Genomic DNA, 20,267 nt, shown 5'->3' with positions numbered 1-20,267 from the left:
ATTTATATTTTTTGTAGATTGTTATAGAAATTTTCTGGCTCCAGATTTCTTGTTATTTTTTGTTATAAATCCTGTTGACTTTTCCTAAAGCCTCCGTGTTTCCACACACGTCTGGCTGGCTGTTACCAGGTGCCCAGGGAGTCAGGCTCCAGGCTCCTTTGTCACAGCCCCCCTGTCCCCCTCAAGGCAGGAGTATGAAGAGTGTCAGAGAGTCAGAGTGGCGGCCCACAGGCCTGGAGGTTGTGCCAAGTGCGTTTATCTGCAACTCTGACTCTGGCTCCTTCCCTGCAGGGTTTGGGGTCTGCACAGGAGAGAGGCCTGGAGATCTCTTGAGGCCTCAGAGACTTGCACCCGACGGGTGACATTCAGACAGGCTGCTGTCATCAAGGTCTGACACGCTCTGGATGTCTCCCCACCTTGAGCGTCATTTGTGCTTTGACAGTTGCTCCCGGATTGTGTTTGCCTAAGACCTAAGAGCATCTGTGAGCCTCCTGTTCCTCGATGTCCTGACCAATACGTCCTCTGCCGGGAGCTGTGCTCACAGCACGCCTGACACCCTCCCAGCTCGAGGAGTCTAGGTGCCGGCCCTCCAGACTCTGGAGATAAACTGTGAGGCGAGTGAAGTGGTTTTCTCTCAGCCCTGAGAGCGTCGGATCCCAGGGTCCTGGCATCTGGCTGAGGCTCTCCTGCCCATGTATTAGTCATTGCAGATGGGGTAAAAGACAGGGAGATAGATAGATGATAGATAGATAGATAGATAGATAGATAGATAGATAGGGAGGGGGGAGAGAGAGGGAGAGGAAGAGAGGGAGAGAGAGGGAGAAGGAGAGAAAGAGAGGGAGAGAAAGGGAGAGGGAGAGGAAGATAGAGAGGGAGAGAAAGAGAGGGAGAGAGGGAGAGGAAGAGAGAGAGGGAGAGGAAGAGAGAGAGGGAGAGAAAGAGAGAGAGGGAGAGGAAGAGAGAGACGGAGAGAAAGAGAGAGGGAGAGAGAGAGGGAGAGGGAGAAGGAGAGAAAGAGAGAGGGAGAGAGACATCCCATAGGAGCTTTCTGTGCAGTGGCAGCCGGACTAGGGTCCCGCACGTGCCAAAGCAGTGCACCATGGTGAAAATGGGAATCTGAATTCTATCGTCAGTTTAGTTTCTCATCTTCACACCTCCCCGACACTGGGAAGTATCATTTCTTTCAGTCTCTGTTACTTGGATAACTGAAATGCCCTCCCTCCCATTCCCGTGAAGGCACATGGCTTTTGTGACTCATGAGCTGGTGTGTGACATCAAGTTTCAGGTGTGGCTCTGCTCTCAGAAGAATCCAGCCTCTGCTCTCTTTGAAACCAGGAACCAGACTGTCTTGCAGTCTCCTGGCCCCGCTGACTCTGGGCGGCTAATTAGACGTTCATGTTCTTAGAAGCGAGTGCGGGGACCAGGCAGAGACCGTCTGTCGGTGGGGGGGTGCCTTTCCTGGGTGGCGGCCTCTGTGCTGCTCTCTGAACATAGCAGCAGGCTGCTGGCTTCTCCTGCGATCGCCTCTGCTCACACGGGGCCTTTCAGCCGGCCGTGACCCCGGGCTCATCTGGGCAACCTCACCCAGCTGGCACGGCCTGTCGCCCTTGTGCTCAGAGGCCAGTGATGTGCTTTGTACCTACTTCACTGAGCTCTTAATTGGCCATCTTGCCGCAGATGAAGACGGGAGTGTAGGTGCCTGAGTTCAGTGGCTAAGCGGACCCCCATCACTCACTCACGCGCACGCCAGCGGAGAACTCGGTCCCATGCCAGCAAAGCCCCCACAGGCAGGGCCTTACAGACGCTCTGCTGTGACCATCTCACCAGTGTGTTTGGAGATGTGAGAGCTCGGGGTCGGCACATGGTCAGGAGACAGTGACTGGGCCCCATGAGCCTGGCACAGATGTGTGCATTTTATTTTATTTCTTCCAAATAGAGACAGAAATCGAGAATGAATGGGGAGATGGAAAGGGAGAGACAATGAGCTACCTGCAGCCCTGCTTCGCCACTTGTGAAGCTTCCCGCCTGCAGGTGGGGTGACGGGCTTGAACCCGGGTCCTTGTGCATGGTGATGTGTGCCCTGCCTGTGCGTTTTCATGGATGCCACCGACTCCCTGTGTGGGCAGCCACGTGGCAGTGATGGCTCCGAGTGTCCCGGCCTTAGAAGCCTCTGCCTCTGTTAGGCAGGCGACAGGTGGGTGTGGGGTGAGGGTCTGGGCCGGGGGTGGGGTGCTGACTTTGGGGCAAGGTCACAGAGAAAGAAGTGGGGTGTGTGCAGTTTACCTCGCCGGCCCGGAAGCTTGCGTGCCTTCCCTTTTTAATCCCAGCCTACTGTAATTGCACTCAGGCACACTCTGGCTTTGCTTGTCTTTTTAAAAATCATCATTATTATTATTACCAGAGCACTGCTCTGCTCTTGTTTATGGTGGCACAGAACCTGGGACTTTGGAGCCTCAGGCACGAGAGCCTCTTTGCAGAACCATTATGCTGCCCCCTCCCCACCATGGCTTTATTTTGCCTCCTGCATTTTTATCATCTGGCCACATCAAGACCCCTCTCCCATCGACAGTTTTCTACTTTAATACTGTTTTATATTTTCATCCATTGTTTTAAAGGAAAAATAGAGCGCCCTTTGAAAATTTCTCTCCCCTCCATCACCATTGAGATTCCATTTCTGTGTGGACACCCTCTGAGCTCGCAAACTCAAATAGCATCTGTGATACTCTTGGGGTTTCCTGCTTGGGAGAAGACCCGTTAAAGCTGGGCATAATCATCTAAGCCGTTCTTCCTGATAATTGATTTAAAGTCTCTGAAAACCCCTGAGCAGTGGTGCCTAATAGAGTTCACAGCTTGTTAAACCCAGCTGCTGTGACATCAGTCACATGGGCAGAAGAATGGCTCACAGGGAGGCAGTGGGGGGTGGAGAGTCAGCACCCTTCAGCTCCCACCCAGGGGAGGACACAGGATGTCGCTGGCATCCTGCAGTACCCAGCATGCACCTCTCTCTCTCTCTCCCCAAGCCATCCTCTTATTCAACAGGAATCCCTCTGCCTCTCCTGCTTTACTTTTTTTTTTTTAATATTTATTTGTTTATTTATATTTGCTTCCAGGGTTATTGCTGGGGCTCAGTGCTGGCATTACGAATTCTCTGCTCCTGGCAGCCATTTTTTTATTGGTTAGGACAGAGGGAATTTGAGAGGGGGTGGGGAGACAGAGAGTGAGAAAGACAGAGACACGTGCAGACCTGCTTCACCGCTTATGAAGCGTGCCCCCTGCAGGTGGGAAGCTGGGGGCTTGAACTGGGATCCTTACGCTGGTCCTTGCGCTTTGTACTATGTGTGCTTAACCTAGTGCGCCCCTGCACGGTCCCCCTACTGCTTTATTTTTATTTAAAAAAGTTTATTTTTATTTATTATTGGGTAGAGACAGAGAGGAATTGAGAGGGGAGGAGGAGATAGAGGGAGAGAGACAGAGACACCTGCAGCCCTGCTTCACCTCTCCTGAACCTTTCTCCCTGCAGGTGGGGACCAGGGGCTTGAACCTGGATCCTTGTGTACTGTGTGTGTGCTTAACCAGGTGCGCAACTGCCCAGCCCATCTCTCAGCTGCTGCTTGCTATCCTTTTCTTGCTTGTTTATTTCCTTATTCTTGTGGCTTTGGGGAATGAGCCCGGGGTTTGCACATATGTAACACCACCTCCCTAGACCAAATCTCACATTCTTTAATTTTAGAGAGAGGAAAAGAAGGTGGGGGGAGGAGAGTGAGGGAGAGACATCACAGCACTGCTCCACCACCCATCTCCCGCCCCGGCGTCACTGCAGAGCCCTGCTCTGGCTGCTCAGCGTCCTCCTCCGAGCAGCCCTGGCCCCGCTGGTGGTGTTCCTGGAAGGGCATGCCAGTGCTTGCTTACATGCAGGAGTCTCGCCGTAAAACTCTGAAGAATCTGTTTCTACCAGCATGTGGAAATGGAAGACACCCTCCTGCGGTCCAGGAGGAGGCACAGTGGGTAAAGCGCTGGACTCTCAAGCAGGAAGTCCTGGCAGCACATGTACCAGAGTGATGTCTGGTTCTGTCTCTCTCTCTCTCTCTGTCTCCTCCTGTCTTTCTCATTAATAAGTAAAACCTTAAATAAAAGAAAAAGAAAAGAAAACCCCCTCCCTAATTGGTGTCATCTCTGGGCTCTAGCATTCATTCAAATGATTCAGAAAAATAAAACAAACCAAGGTGCTTTATTTATTTATTTGTTGTATAGACACAGAGAAATTGAGAGGGAAGAGGAAGAAAGAGGGAGAGAGACGGAGAGACACTTGCAATACCTCTTGCAAAGCTTCCCCCTGCATGTGGGGATGAGGGGCTTAAACCTGGGTCCTTGAGCACTGTAACCTGTGCTTCACCGGTGTGCCACCACCTGGCCCCTCATCACTGTCATCGTTATTATCTGAGAGACAAGGAGAGAAAGTTGTAGAGAGAGCACAGAGAACTGCTCAGCTCTGGCTGATGGTGGACCTCGGAGCCTCAGGCATGAGTCTTCCGCAGAACCGTCATGCTGTCTCCCTGCTCACGTGCAAATTTCTATCCCTCTTCTGTAAAGCAGGGCTCTAGTAAGTGGTAGTGAGAATGACAGGCAAGAAAGCAGGACTCTGACCTGGGGACCAGAGAGGGCCAAGAAGGGCCCCTGCAGGATGGCCTGCCTTGCCCGTGCAGGGCCCCTCAGCTGCTCTGTACCCCTTTCTTCCCCCTCCCCTGCACTCCCGCCCCTGAGGCTAACTTGGGTCTCCATGCCTGCATGATCCCTCTGCTCATGGTCTACTTTTTTTTTTTTTCTTCAAATGCTGAGAGACAAGGAGAAAGAGGAGAGACACTAAATCCTGAAGCTTCCTTGTGCAGGTCCTCCCATGTGGTGCCAGGGACTCGAACCCGGGCCCTGCATGTGATAGAGGTGTGCTCATTGGTGAAGTGTCTCCTGTCACCACACCTCTCTTTTTCTCTCCTCTCCTCTCCTCTCCTCTCCTCTCCTCTCCTCTCCTCTCCTCTCCTCTCCTCTCCTCTCCTCTTCTCTTCTCTTCTCTTCTCTCTCCTTTTCTTTTCTTTTTCTGCCCCCAGGGTTGTCCCTTGGCCTAAGTGCCAGCACTATGAATCCACTCTCCCAGTGGCCATTTTTTTTAAACTGAATAGGACAGAGAGAAATGGGGAGAAAGACATGTGCTTCTCCACTTGTGAAGTGTTCTCCTCTCCCCACAAGTGGGGAGTGGGGACTCAAACCTGGGTCCTTGTGCATGGCGACATGTGGACTTAACCAGATGGCCCCCCACCCAGCCCCCGCCTCACTCATTTCTACCGACACCAGCACTGAAACACAGCTTAGGACACCATGGTGGTCATTTGGTGAGAAATTTTAGTCTCCGTGTCCATTTGGACTGTAGTAAAGAACCAGGTGATTTTCTTAAACTATCTATTGTGTCTATCAACCATCCATGGACCCTTTATAATTTCAGAAATGTGGCTAAGAACTATAGTTATACTGCACACACTTCTGAACCACTTTTTTGTGGACTTTTCACTTTTATGGAAATTCTGATGTAGTTTAGTATAATAGGTATTTTTTTTTATTTTGGCTCCAGGGTTTTTGCTGGGTCTTGGTGCCTGCACCATGAATTCACTGCTCCTGGAGGCCATTTTTGTTGTTGGATAGGACAGAGAAATGGAGAGAGGAGGGGAAGACAGAGAGGGGGAGAGAAAGATAGACACCTGCAGCCCTGCTTCACGGGAGGGAGTCCAGGGCTCAAACTGGAATCTTTGTGCCAGTCTTTGCTCTTTGTGCTCTGTGCACTAAACCTAGTGCACTACTGCCTGGCTCCCAATAATAGGTATTTAAGGCTTTTTTTTTCTTTTTACACCAGAGCACTGCTCAGCTCTTTTTAAAATTTTTTTAAATATTTATTTTATTTATTCCCTTTTGTTGCCCTTGTTGTTTTATTGTTGTAGCTATTATTATTGTTGTTGTTGTTGGATAGGACAGAGAGAAATGGAGACAGGAGGGGAAGGCAGAGAGGGGGAGAGAAAGGTAGACACCTGCAGACCTGCTTCACCGCCTGTGAAGCGACTCCCCTGCAGGTGGGGAGCCGGGGTTCGAACCGGGATCCTTATGCTGGTCCTTGTGCTTTGCGCCACCTGCGCTTAACCCGCTGCGCTACAGCCCGACTCCCTTTTTTTTTTTGTTAAACAAAGCCACTCTATTCCCATTTTCTGATTCCTGTTTATTAAACATTTTGTCTTGCTTCATGTCTTTTTTTAAAGGAGATTTTATTTATTAATTAATGAGAAAGATAGGAAGAGAGAGAGAGAGAACCAGACATCACTCTGGTCCATGTGCTGCCAGGGATTGAATTCGGGACCTCCTGCTTGAGAATCCGATGCTTTATCCACTGTGCCACCTCCCAAGACCATAAGGCTTACATTTTGAAGAGGAGTGGCAAGTAACAGTGATTTTCAAACTTTTTATCCTCATGATAATCTTTATTGTAAGACATTTGGGAGACCCGAGAGATTTTTGTTTATGTTGTGTTAGCTGTTACTATTTGCCACACTAAAAATGGAAACAGAAAAATTCACAAAATTACCAACTGACCTAAAGTACTAGCCCTACAGAATGTAGGTTTAATAGTGAAAATAGCACACCTACTAAAACAGTATGCTACTCATGAAACATGACTTCTCTTTTCTTTTTTAAAATTATTTCTTTATTGGGGAATTAATGTTTTACATTCAACAGTAAATACAATAGTTTGTACATGCATAACATTCCCCAGTTTCCCATTTAACAATACAACCCCCACTATGTCATTTATCGTCCTCCATGGACCTGTATTCACCCCACCCACCCACCCCAGAGTCTTTTACTTTGGTGCAACACGCCAATTCCATTTCAGGTTCTACTTGTGTTTTCTTTTCTGATCTTGTTTTTCAACTTCTGCCTGAGAGTGAGATAGATCATCCCATATTCATCCTTCTGTTTCTGACTTATTTCACTCAACGTGATTTTTTCAAGGTCCATCCAAGATTGGCTGAAAACGGTGTAGTCACCATTTTTTACAGCTGAATAGTATTCCATTGTGTATATATACCACAACTTGCTCAGCCACTCATCTGTTGTTGGACACCTGGGTTGCTTCCAGATTTTGGCTATTACAAATTGTGCTGCCAAGAACATATGTGTACACAGATCTTTTTGGATGGGTGTGTTGGGTTCCTTAGGATATATCCCCAGGAGGGGAATTGCAGGGTCATAGGGTAGGTCCATTTCTAGCCTTCTGAGAGTTCTCCAGACTGTTCTCCACAGAGGTTGGACCCATTGACATTCCCACCAGCAGTGCAGGAGGGTTCCTTTGACCCCACACCCTCTCCAGCATTTGCTGCTGTTACCTTTTCTGATGTGTGACATTCTCACAGGAGTGAAGTGATATCTCATTGTTGTCTTGATTTGCATTTCTCTGACAATCAGAGACTTGGAGCATTTTTTCATGTGTTTCTCGGCCTTTTGGATCTCTTCTGTGGTGAATATTCTGTCCAAGTCCTCCCCCCATTTTTGGATGGGGTTATTTGTTGTCTTGTTGTTGAGTCTGGCAAGCTTTTTATGTATGTTGGTTATTAAACTCTTATCTGGTGTATGATATGTAAAGATCTCCTCCCATTCTGTGAGGGGTCTCTTGGTTTGGGAAGTGGTTTCTTTTGCTGTGAAGAAGCTTTTTAATTTGATGTAGTCCCATAGGTTTATACTTGCCTTAGTCTTCTTTGTAATTGGATTCGTTTCATTGAAAATGTCTTTAAAATTTATGCGTTAAAAAGTTCTGCCAATATTTTCCTCTAAGTATTTGATAGTTTGTGGTCTAACATTCAAGTCCTTGATCCACTTGGAATTTACTTTTGTATTTGGTGAAATACAGTGATTCAGTTTCATTCTTCTGCATGTTTCAACCCATTGTTTCCAACACCATTTGTTGAAGAGACTCTGCTTTCCCCATGTAATAGTCTGGGCCCCTTTGTCAAAGATTAGATGTCCATAGGTGTGGGGCCTCATTTCTGGGCTCTCAATTCTATTCTACTGGTCAGTGTGTCTGTTCATGTTCCAGTACCAAGCAGTTTTGCTGACAATGGCCCTATAATACAGTTTGAGATCTGGGAGTGTGATGCCTCCAGTTCTGTTCTTTTTTCTCAAGATTGTTTTGGCAATTCTAGGTCTTTTCTGGTTCCAGATAAACATTTGTAGCATTTTTTCTATTCTCCTAAAAAATGTGCTTGGGATCTTGATGAGGATAGCATTAAATTTGTAGATGGCTCTGGGTAATATATTCATTTTGATGATGTTAATTCTTCCAACCCATGAACATGGAATATCTTTCCACTTCTTTGTGTCTTTTTTCAATTTCTTTGAGTAGGGACTCATAATTTTCAGTATACAAGTCTTTCACTTCTTTGGTTAGGTTTACTCCTAGATATTTTATTGTTTTTGTAGCTATAGTAAAAGGAATTGTTTTCTGGATTTCAATTTCTTCTTAGTGTTTGCATAGAGGAATGCCACTGACTTTTGAATGTAAATTTTGTAGCCTGACACCTTACTGTATTGCCTGATGATTTCCAAAAGCTTCTTGCTGGATTCCTTAGGTTTTTCCATGTATACTATCATGTCATCTGCAAATAAGGAGAGTTTGACTTCTTCTCTTCCAATCTGTATCCCTTTAATTCCTTGCTCCTGCCTGATTGCTATAGCAAGAACTTCCAACACTGTGTTGAATAGTAATGGTGATAGTGGGCAGCCCTGTCTAGTACCTGATCTGAGTGGAAATGCTTCCAGTTTTTCACCATTGAGTATGATGTTGGCTATAGGTTTGCTATATATAGATGCCACTATCTTCAGGAATTTTCCATCTATTCCCATTTTTTTTGTACTGTTTTGATCATAAAGGGATGTTGTATTTTGTCAAAGGCTTCCTCTGCATCTATTGATATGACCATGTGGTTTTTGGTCTTGCTTTTGTTGATGTGGTGGATCACATTGATTGATTACGTATATTAAACCAACCTTGCATGCCTGGGATAAACCCCACTTGGTCATGATGAACAATCTTTTTGATATACTGCTGTGTCCGGTTGGCTAGAATTTTGTTCAATATTTTCGCATCTGTGTTCATCAGAGATATTGGTCTGTAGTTTTCTTTTTTGGTTGTGTCCCTGTCTGCTTTTGGTATCAGGGTGATGTTGGCTTCATAGAAGCTGACAGGGAGTATTCCAGTGTCTTCAATCTTCTGGAAGACTTTTAAAAGTAGAGGTATTAGTTCTTCTTTGAAGGTTTTGTAGAATTCATTTGTAAAACCATCTGGTCCAGGACTTTTATATTTGGGAAGATTTTTGATAACTGTTTCAATTTCATTAGCTGTGATGGGCCTGTTCATGTTATCCACTTCCTCTTTACTTAGTTTTGGAAGTTGGTTGGTATCTAGGAAATCATCCATTTCTTCCAGGTTCTCTAGCTTGGTGGCATATAGTTGTTCATAGAAGCCTCGCATGATAGGTTGAATTTCTGCAGTGTCTGTTGTGATATCTCCTCTTTCATTTACTATCCGATTTATTTGGGTCTTCTCCCTTTTTTGTTTTGTGAGTCTGGCTAAAGGTTTGTCGATTTTGTTTACTCTTTCGAAGAACTAACATTTACTTTCGTTGATCTTTTGTATGGTTTTCCTATTCTCAATGTTATTTATTTCTGCCCTAACTTTAGTGATTTCTGTCCTTTTCGTTGCTTTAGGGTTCCTTTGTTGTTCTTCTTCTAGGTCTTTGAGATGTGCAATCAGGCTGTTTATTTGTGCCTTTTCTTGTTTCCTAATGTGTGCTTGTATAGCTATGAATTTCCCTCTTAGGACTGCTTTAGCAGTGTCCCAAATATTTTGATAGCTTGTGTCTTCATTTTCATTGAACTCTCGAAACATTTTGATTTCTTCCTTGATTTCCTCTTTGACCCAGAAGTTGTTAAGAAGTGTACTGTTGAGCTTCCACATTTTGGCACTGTTACTAATCTTTTGTTGATTGTTAAGTGTTAGTTTAATTCCACTGTGGTCTGAGAAGATGCTTGGGATGATTTCAATGCTCTTGAATTGGCTGATGCTGTCTTTGTGGCCTAACATATGGTCTATCCTTGAGAATGACCCATGTGGATTTGAGTAAAATGTGTATTCCAGTTTCTTGGGATGAATGACTCTGAAAATGTCCAATAGTTCTAGCTTATCTATCTCTTCATTTAGCTCCCTTATGTCTTTATTGATTTTCTTCCTGGATGATCTGTCAAGTTGAGAGAGTGGGGTGTTGAAGTCCCCTACTATGATTGTGTTACTGTTAATATATTGCTGTAGCTCTTTCAGTAGAAGTTTGATGTATTTAGAAGGCTTCTCATTGGGTGCATAGATGTTAATAATTGTTAAGTCCTCTTGATTGACTGATCCTCTGAGCATTAAGTAGTGTCCGTTCCTATCTTTTTTAATCTTATCTATTTTAAAGTCTATCATGTCAGATATGAGAATAGCTGTTCCTGCCCTTTTTTATGGGCCATTGGCTTGTATGATAGTTTTCCATCCTTTCACTTTAAGTCTGTGTTTGTCTTGTTGAGTTAGGTGGGTTTCCTGTAGACAGCATATTGTTGGGTTGTGTTTTCTGATCCATCTTCCTACTCTGTGTCTTTTAATAGGTGAATTCAGGCCATTGACATTTATTGATATCAAAAATTGAACATATTTAAACGCCATTCTTGTAGAGTTTTAGAGTGTTTTGATATATGTCCTATTTGTGGTGGTCTGGTTGTTTATAGGAGACCTTTCAGAACTTCTTTCAGGGCAGGCTTGGTGATGGTTGCTTCCTTCAACTGTTGCTTGTCTGAGAAGGTTTTGATGCCTCCCTCTAGTCTGAATGACAGTCTAGCAGGATATAGTATTCTTGGCTGAAAGCCTTTCTCATAGAGCACTCGATAGATATCTTGCCATTCTCTTCTGGCCTGTAGTGTTTGTATGGAGAAGTCTGCTGCTAATCTTATGGGTTTTCCTTTGTAGGTGACTCTTTGTTTTTCTCTTGCAGCCTTGAGGATCCTTTCTTTATCCTTATTCCTTTCCATTCTAAGTATGATATGTCTTGGTGTTTTTAGGTCTGGGTTAATTCTGTTTGGGACCCTCTGGGTTTCTTGAATCTTTATGTCTTTGATGTTGTCTAGACTAGAGAAGTTTTCAGCTACTATGGCCTGGAAAATGCTTTCTTCCTCTCCTTCTCTTTCTTCATCTGGTATGCCAATAATGTGTATATTGTTTCTTTTGAAGTCATCCATAGGACTCTGTTGTTGTTTTCAGCATCTGTTAATCTCTTTTTGAGATCTCTTACTTCTTTTTTAGTTGTCTCTAATTCATCCTCAATCTTGCTAATTCTGTCTTCAGCCTCATAGATTCTATTCTCTCTGCCCTCTACTGTTTTCTGGAGTTCATCTGTTTTGTTGCTCTGCTCTGATACTGTTTTAGCTTGTTCAGCTAGTTGCATTCTTAGCTCAGCGATTTCAGCTTTCAGCTCTCTAATAACCATGAGATAATTAGTATTTTCTTCCATATTCTCATTTGTTGTTCCTGCATTTCTGATTACAATTTTTTCAAATTCTTTACTCACTCCTGTTATTATTTCCTTAGCTAATGTTTGGATGTTGAACTCGTTGTTTTGTGCTTCACCCTCTGGAGGACTTTTAGCTGGGCTCTTGTCCTGGTTCGATTCTCCAATATTTTTTCTTGTTGTTTTAACCATTTTATGTATTATGTTATGAGTTCCCTTTATCATTACTTTTCAAATTATTGATCACTATTGACTGGATTGACTTGTGTCTAAGTAACTTAATTAAAGGGTTCACAATGGTGGAAGTTAACAAGTTATTTCAATCCCTGAGTTGGAGCTCAGTAGTTTAAGAGCCTCTTTCTTTTTTTTTTTTTTTTTTTCCTTCCCTATAGGCTATGGGAGCCAGAGGGCTTTTAAACTATCAATAGGCTTCTTAGCTTAATCACTGACTCCTGACCAAGAGATAAAGCAGGGTGTGGCAGAGATAATCCAGTGGTTATGCAAAGAGACTTTCACAGCCCCTCAGCTATGCCACCTAGGTATAGGTCTTCTGAGTTTCCTGGTTAGATCTCTGTCCCCTGGTGTCCCTTCCTGTCGCTGCTCCAGATTCTGAGGGTAGTAGCAATGGAGACTCAGAGTTGCACTTGGTGAGTCTCTGGGGAGTCCTCTCCTCCCTTAAGCTGTCCCCTTGTTGGTGGAGCAGACTGGAGGTGGTGTCTCCACTGATAAACTGTTGAACTGTTAGCAATCACTTAATCTCTCCTTAGGCCCCTCTCTCCTCTCTGTCACCAGCCATGCGTGTTTGTACTCACGGGTAATTTACTGGGTTCCTGTGGTCATTCTAGTCCTATCTTGTTTCGGTCCCGGGTGGTCTCCTTTGGTATTCCTAGTTGATCCAGGAGAGGAGAGGAGAGGAGAGGAGAGGAGAGGAGAGGAGAGGAGAGGAAAGTGATCTGCTGCTCGTAGCTCCGCCTCCGGAAGTCGAATCTGACTTCTGTTTTCTAACTATTAAATGAGAAGTGGCAGTATTTTGGCGATCTGTCTGTAAGTCTTATGGGAAATTACTGACCTCGTGGGCATATGGTTTGGAAAGGAAGTATTTTAATAGTCTTTTCAGATAAACACAGGTATTTCTCTTTGAGACTATATTAAAACTTAAGTGACAGTTTCTTTTTTTTAATATTTATTTTATTTTATTTATTTATTCCTTTTTGTTGCCCTTGTTGTTTTATTGTTGTTGTTGTTATTGTTGTTGTTCTTGATGTCATTGTTTTTGGATAGGACAGAGAAAAATGGAGAGAGGAGGGGAAGACAGAGAGGGGGAGAGAAAGATAGACACCAGCTTCACCGCCTGTGAAGCGACTCCCTTGCAGGTGGGGAGCCGGGGGCTCGAACTGGGATCCTTAGGCCAGTCCTTGCGCTTTGGGCCACCTGTGCTTAACCTGCTGCGCTACCGTCCAACTCCCAAGTGGCAGTTTCTTAGAGGTTAGTGGCAATATGGAATTTGAAGTCTTTTTGTGAATTTTAAAATACTTTTTATATAAAAATCTATTTGCCTTTCTTGTACCTTGAATGAGTCTCTAGCTCATGTCATTTACATCGTCATGCATTGGCCATTTAGAAAATATTGACCCTGTCCAGGGAGATAGCATAATGGTTATGCAAAGAGACTCTCGTGCTTGAGGGTCTGAGATCTCAGGTTCAGTCCTGGGCACCACCATAAGCCAGAGCTGAGCAGTGCTCTGGTTAAAAAAGAAACTATTGACCCACCAAACGATATCAGATTTCTGACTGTGGGCATCTCGACCACAGATGGAAGCCTCTGTTGTCAGGGCCCCACAAAGCTCATAGTGATAGGTGTCGGCTTCCCCACAGTCTTCATCTCACACTGGCATCTCAGCCGTTGTTGTGGGCAGCACATCCACCTGGTTGTCCCCCCAGAAGTGACAGGTTGGCTTTGTCCATAGCCTCCCGGTGTGCCGGTGACCCAGGCTCGAAACACCGTAGCCACCACTATTTTCCATGTGTGCCTGGAAAGCAGCCACTTGTCCACCCTAAAAGTGTTTTTCCTCCTCTCTGCTGCTGTGTCCAGCAAGGGGAAGGAGACATCACTGCCGCAGGGTCCTCTGGACTCAGCTCACACTTCATGGATGCCAGGGGGATCCTGGGAACTGAGGGTTCACATCATTGCGTTTAATGTGGACACTCTTAAGTATCACAGACCCTGCTCTTCAACAGTTTAAAGTGTATGTGTGTGTGTGTGTGAGAGAGAGAGAGAGAAGAGAAGAGAGAGAGAACTGACTCTTGAAGTTGCTTCTGCTTTCTCCATGAGTGAGTGACAGTGTCCTCAATCTAGAGTCACGGATAAGGCGGTGGTTTTTTTTTTTTTTTGTTTCGATATTTCATGTATTTATTGGATAGAGACAGAGAGTAATTGAGAGGGAAGAGGGAAACAGGAAGAGAGAGAGAAAGAGAGAGAGAGAGACCTGCAGCCCTGTTTCGCCACTCATGAAGCTTCCCCCCTGCTGGAGAGAACTGGGGGCTTGAACCTGGGTCCTTGCACACTGTAGTGTGTTCCTAATCTGGTGCACCTTCGCCTAGCCCTAAGCTGGTGTTATAGAGGGACCGTGAGGAGGAACAAGGCTGTGATGTGCAGTTGATAGTTCTTGTCCTTGTCCTCTCCCCTCAGGCACAAGGGCTTCCCAGGAGAACTCGGTGTTGGTGGGTAGGCGCACGCAGGTGACGTGTATATATTTATATCGTGATTCATCTGCTGTCTTCCCCCCCACCCCTGGAGGACCTGGGCTCTCAGCTCTGTGCCTATCTTGACGGTGACGGGCCCTTTCTGGGGTGCAGAGAAGGGCCTCGGGATGCAGAGTGGGGAAAACCTCAAGGAACTCGCCGCAGAGTGCTTGGGGAGCTTCATGTACAGGTGCCGCTGGGTGGGCTTTATTGTCTTGTGCTTTTTAAATTAAAAATTGCTCATGTGGCACTGAGAATAAACCCAGGGTCTGGAGCATGTGTGGTACTGCTGGGTGGCTTCCCTAACCCAGTTTTTTCAAAAATGTTTTTATTGGTTCCTTATTTTTTGAGAGAGATAATAAAAGGAGAGGCAGAGAGACTCCAGAGCACCACTCCACTATCCATGGAGTCCCCCTCGTGTATCCATGGTGCTTCCATGTGGTACCAGGGCTCAAACCCAGCCTGCAGGCACATGAGACTAGAGCTCCATCTCTCTGGCTCCTGCCGCCAGGCTTTAAAGACGTGGCGGGTGACTTGGGAAGGGAGAAGCATTGGTGGAGGCGAGAAGGAGAGGGAGGACTCAGCCCTTTGGACGCAGAGGGACATGGAGGCTGTGACAGGAGAAAAGGACCCGGTGGGTCAGACCATGAGTCTCTCGGGGATTTGAGCCCCCAGGCCAGAGCTCTGAAAGCCTGACCTCAACTCTGCAGCGCTAGCATCTATGGAGAGCTTGGTAGAAATGCAGATACCCGGGCCAGCTCAAGGCCTGCCCTTCTGTGACAGGTGCCTTGGGGCAGGTGGACACTTGGCTTCAGCTAGCCCTGGGGGGGGATCGCAAGCTGGGAACAGGGAAGAGAGGGTGGCTTTGCTGGAGTTGGCTTCCTCAGCCTCGGTCGGCTTGGAGATGACTTAAGGGCCCGGGAGACAGCTGCGACCTGCCAGCAGTGCGGGCAGGGGGACTTGGCAGGCCCCGGCCACCTGGTGTCACCTCTCCTGCAGATGACATGCCTCCCCAGCCTCCTTCCTGAGCTGCCCGCTGGCCCACGGGGTGGTGATGTCACACTTGGGGCCCAGGGTCCTAGGACGGTGCGGTGTGCAGAGCAGACAGCGTGGGGCACAGAGGCTCCGAGTGTGTGTACTGTGTAGGTGGGTGGGGCAGACCCTCCCCTCCGTGTTGGAACTTCCCCTCCGAGCAGCCCCCTTATATATGTGTGCGTGAGGAGGGGCCTCCCACAGGCCCAGCCCCTCTGGCCTACAGCACTTCTCTGCGCTCACCTATTTTTTTTTTTAATACTTATTTTCCCATTTGTTGCCCTTGTTATTTTTCATTGCTGTTGTGGTTATTATTGTTGTTGTTGTGATGTCGTCATTGTTAGGACAGAGAGAAATGGAGAGAGGAGGGGAAGACAGAGGGGGAGAGAAACACCTGTAAAAGACAGACACCTGCAGACCTGCTTTTCCGCCTGGGAAGCGACTCCCCTGCAGGTGGGGAGCCAGAGGCTCGAACTGGGATCCTTACACCAGTCCTTGTGCTGTGTGCCACGTGCACTTAACCCCCTGCACTACCACCCAGCTCCCTCACCTCCTCTTTTGTCTTGCAGAGTGCACAACCCTGGGGCCTCTGAGCTGTGACTCCTCAGATGATTCCAGAAATGAGGGGGAAGACAGACGCCTTCCATACCAGCTGAAAAAGCGGGCCAGCTCCCTCCATGCACTGCAATCCCCCTACGTCGCCAGGCCCATTCTTGTACTCACCTGAGGAATCTTACAACTGATGAAAATTAATTTAAGAATCACATGGAACAGCTCCACAGCACGGGGGCCAGGTGGCCCGGGAGAAGAATGCCCCACTGATGGCCACTTCTCTGTGTGGTCTTCCCAGGTGAAGAGAGTGTGCAGGAAGAAGGAAAAGAAACCTGCCCCAGCCCTAGCCCCCGCGGGACTGCTGCCGCTTAGAAGAAGGGCCAGAGCCCGGAAGGCGGCTGAGGGAGGAGTGTGATTCCCAGCACTGCTGCTGGCACTTTCCCCATGACTTGGGCAGCCTGGAACCTCCCAGACTGAAAGTAACGCTTAGCGGGTGGTTGGGATGCAGGAAAGCGGGCGCCGGTGTGATGGGATGCGCTTAACTGCCGACCGGTTCCTTCTGAGTTCATCGTATTGAAGACGTTGCACTTTTGTCTCCCTTGCCGCCTCCTGCCCAGAGGTTGGCCCGGCCTTCCCAAAACAGACCCCAGCCAGGGCTGCTCTCCCTTGGTGGACTGGACAGTGGCAGTCGGCAGAACTCAGTGACACCCGGGGGACGGTGGGCACAGCCTGGCTGTGAATTGTTCTCTTCCCCATTGATCCTGAGAAGACTTTGCCTCTAAGTCGAAGCTCGGTGGGCTTCATTCAGAGGCTTTCTTGTTTGTGTTTGTTTGTTTTGTTCCTCCCTTCTAGAAGGAAACGGATGTAATCTTCAGGAGCTGGAGAGGGGGGCGTGTCTAGGAGGGAGAGGGAGGCAGTGGAATCCTGTAACTGGAGGGTCCAGGAATCTCCCGCGGTGAACACTCCGGAGCCTCAGAACTTTCCAGCACTTGATCTCCGTCCACCTCTATGGCCCTGAGGGCTGTGTGGGCCCTCAGAGGGACTGTCGGGGGGCGCCCCGTGCTTTCTGGGGACACAGCCACTGGCAGGGAAGCCGGCCCAGGCTCCGAGGGGAGGCGTTCCTAGCTCTGAACAGAGGGACGGCGGCTCTCTCTCCTGCCGTCTGCACACACTGGGCCCTGTCCGCAAGCGTCTGTGCCTTCTCTCTCCTGTATGCAATCGCTCCAGCTCCTGCAACACGTGTGTGTCTAGCAGAGACAGCCTGCCGCAGGGTGGCCTCAGGGCAGAGGGCCCCACCTCTCCTGTCCCCTCTGCAGGCTGTTTCTGACCAGGATTGTCCAGCCCCAGGGGTTCTTAAAGCCTTAAGTTACTTGAAATCCGCACCCTGTGTCCCTGGAGTCCTCTCCCACTTCAACTGGAATCTTAGACTGAGCCAGCATAGCCGAGCCGACTGGAAAGCAGAGACCTGGGTCCCAGCAGCCACAGCTTCACGGTGCTCTGTCTCCAGAGGGCCAGCCTGCTGCCCCCCTGAGGACCTGGAGACAGACATGCACCCCGACACTTCCCTCATGTGTCACCTGTTGCCGCCGTCGCTGATCAAGGACTTGTGGCCGTGATGCAACTGGAAAACCCCGGCCCCCTGACCAGATCGGGGTCAGTGTGACCCAGAGGGGCCGGGAGGACTTCGCCCGAGACACCGGCCAGCGAGAGAAGCCGGGGACAGCCCTTGGGCCTCGGCGTCGCTGGCTGGGTGAAGGGGGAAAGAATGTTTGCAGCAGTGGAGCAGGGGCCCGTGCTCTGCAGCGACTCCAACATCCTGTGCCTGTCCTGGAAGGGGCGCGTCCCCAAGAGCGAGAAGGAGAAGCCGGTGTGTCGCCGGCGCTACTACGAAGAGGGCTGGCTGGCCACGGGCAACGGGCGCGGCGTGGTCGGCGTGACCTTCACCTCCAGCCACTGCCGCCGGGACCGCAACACGCCCCAGAGGATCAACTTCAACCTGAGGGGCCACAACAGCGAGGTGAGGCTGCCCAGGGCCCGCCCTTCCCGCAGACTCGCAGTGTGTGGCCTCAGTTCCCCCTCTGGTTCCATGCCTGCATTGTTCAGGCTTCCGTGTCCCCAAGGGAAAGCGTTAGGGGGCCCCTGGCTCTCCTCCGGGGGCGAGTCTCTTCTGGGTGGCTCCCTTGTTCTCCTTTCCCAGTAGTGTTGAGGGGAGGTCGGGGAGGCTGGACCAGGCCATCCTTAAAGTGACTGTGTCTGCCCCAGTGTGTGTGTGTGTGTGTGTGTGTGTGTGTGTGTGTGTGTGTGTGTGTGTTGTGTGACAGTGACAGTTCTTCTTCTTCTATCGTTTGCCCTTCTTCCGTAGCCAGTCAACAGCGTCAGGTTGAGCCTGATGTAAAGTTTCGAGACCTCCTTTGAATCTGGAGAGGTGGCAGTCGTTGACTATGTGGGTCACAGTCTGTCTGGAGCCGCAGGGGCAGTTCGGGTCGTCTCTGGCTCCCCAGCGATGGAACATAGCGGCGCACCAGCCATGGCCTGTTCCATAGCGATTGAGGAGGGCCCGATCATAACGTGCTAGGTCAAAGCCGGGTTGACGCTTGCAGGGGTCTGTGATGAGGTGTTTGTTCTTTAGCTCAGCTGACTGCCAACTCTGTTTCCAAGAGACTGGAACAGAGAAGTTCAGTGTAGGCGTAGGGGATCAGATTGGGTGACGAGACGTCAAGCGTTGGACAGGGTGGGCGAAGATATCCGCGTATATTGGCAGGTCCGGTCGAGCGTAGACGTGGGAAATGAACTTAGATGATGCCGCATCCCGACGAATATCTGGAGGGGCGATGTTGCTAAGAACTGGCAGCCATGGAACCAGGGTGGAATGGATGGTTCCAGAAATTATCCTCATGGGGGAATATAATTTGGAATCGACCAAGTGGGCATGGGGGCTACGGAACCATACTGGGGCACAGTATTCTGCAGTGGAATAGCATAATGCCAGAGATGATGATCGCAGTGTGGAAGCGCTCGCGCCCCATGAGGAGCTGGCCAGTCTTGCAATGATGTGATTCCTCGCACCTACCTTTGCTGCAGTTTTTATGAGATGTTCGTGAAATGACAGAGTGTGATAGAGAGTAACGCCAAGATAGACTGGCTGGGCTTCATGCCGGATTCTCGTATAGTCAAGCTGCACATTAAGCTCACACGAGGCCGAGGCATGGTGTAGATGGAAAACAGATGATACCGTTTTTGCAGTGATAGGGATTAGTCGCCATTTTTTACAGTAATCAGATATCAGAGACATGTCTTTCGTGAGTGTTTCCTCGAGGATGTCAAACTTGGATGCCTGAGTTGCACAGCAGATGTCATCGGCGTAGATGAACTTCCTTGAAGAAGTTTCTGGGAGGTCATTGATATAAATATTAAATAGCGTAGGAGCCAGAACAGAGCCCTGGGGGAGGCCACTTGAGACAAGTCTCCATCTGCTAGACTTGTCACCCAGATGCACCTGGAATCTTCTGTTTTGGAGAAGAAACGATATAGTATTGGCCACCCATGGAGGCAGGCATCTTGAGATCTTGACTAGGAGACCACGGTGCCAGACCGTGTCATAGGCTACTGTGAGATCAACAAAGACAGCACCCGTCTTTAAATTCTTCTGGAATCCATTTTCAATGTAAGTTGAGAGGGCCAGGGCTTGTTCGCAGGTAGATCTTCCTGGGCAGAAACCAGGTTGGGCGGGTGATAGTGACAGTGGAGGTCTCTTCACCTGCAGCTCTGGGGGAAGCTCCACACTGGCCTCACCTCTCAAGCTTGGAGCTGAGCAAAGGAACAGGTTCCACAGAGGTAACAGAAGTGAGTGACTGGGCAAGAGACAGAGTTCTTTTTCTCTGGGGTGTCTTGGTTACATTGAGGCTGTTAGACAATGTGGTGTGCACATGCAGAGAGAGGCTTCTCTGGGCTTCTGAAACATAACCGGGGCTGGGCAGTGGTGAATCTGGCAGAGTGCACATTATAGGGCACAAGGACCCGGGTTCAAGCCCCTGCTCCCTACCTGCAGAATGGAAGCTTCACAAGCAGTGACCCAAGGCTGCAGGTGTCTGTCCATTTCTCCCTCTTTCTCTCCCCCTTCCTGCTCAGTTTGTCTCTATCCAAAAAAATGAATTAAAAAATACTCATAAAAACTGTGCATCTTGAAAACATAAAGGGACCACAACTTCTGGAGTCCATTCCACCAGCAGCGCCTGGGTCAGGGGTGAGGGCCTCCCGGGGAACTCACCGCACCTCTCAGCCCGGTCACCTGCATGTCACCACGCCCAGACAGAC

General features: G+C 48.3%; 1 protein-coding gene across 1 annotated transcript in view; it reads left to right on the top strand.

Moving 5' to 3' along the window:
* The window catches only part of TULP4 (TUB like protein 4), a 117,610-nt gene that overhangs the window by 25,850 nt on the left and 71,493 nt on the right, over nucleotides 1-20,267 (top strand). Inside the window, exon 2 of the mRNA XM_060205259.1 lies at nucleotides 15,971-17,970. Within this exon, the coding sequence (XP_060061242.1) occupies nucleotides 17,719-17,970 (252 nt within the window). The 5' untranslated portion in view covers nucleotides 15,971-17,718. The remainder of the gene's footprint in view (nucleotides 1-15,970; nucleotides 17,971-20,267) is intronic.

Source organism: Erinaceus europaeus, chromosome 13 (genome assembly GCF_950295315.1).
Source record: "Erinaceus europaeus chromosome 13, mEriEur2.1, whole genome shotgun sequence".
Lineage (NCBI taxonomy): Eukaryota > Metazoa > Chordata > Mammalia > Eulipotyphla > Erinaceidae > Erinaceus > Erinaceus europaeus.
The sequence above is the reverse complement of the archived record's forward strand: the minus strand, read 5'-3'. Positions and strand labels throughout refer to the sequence as shown.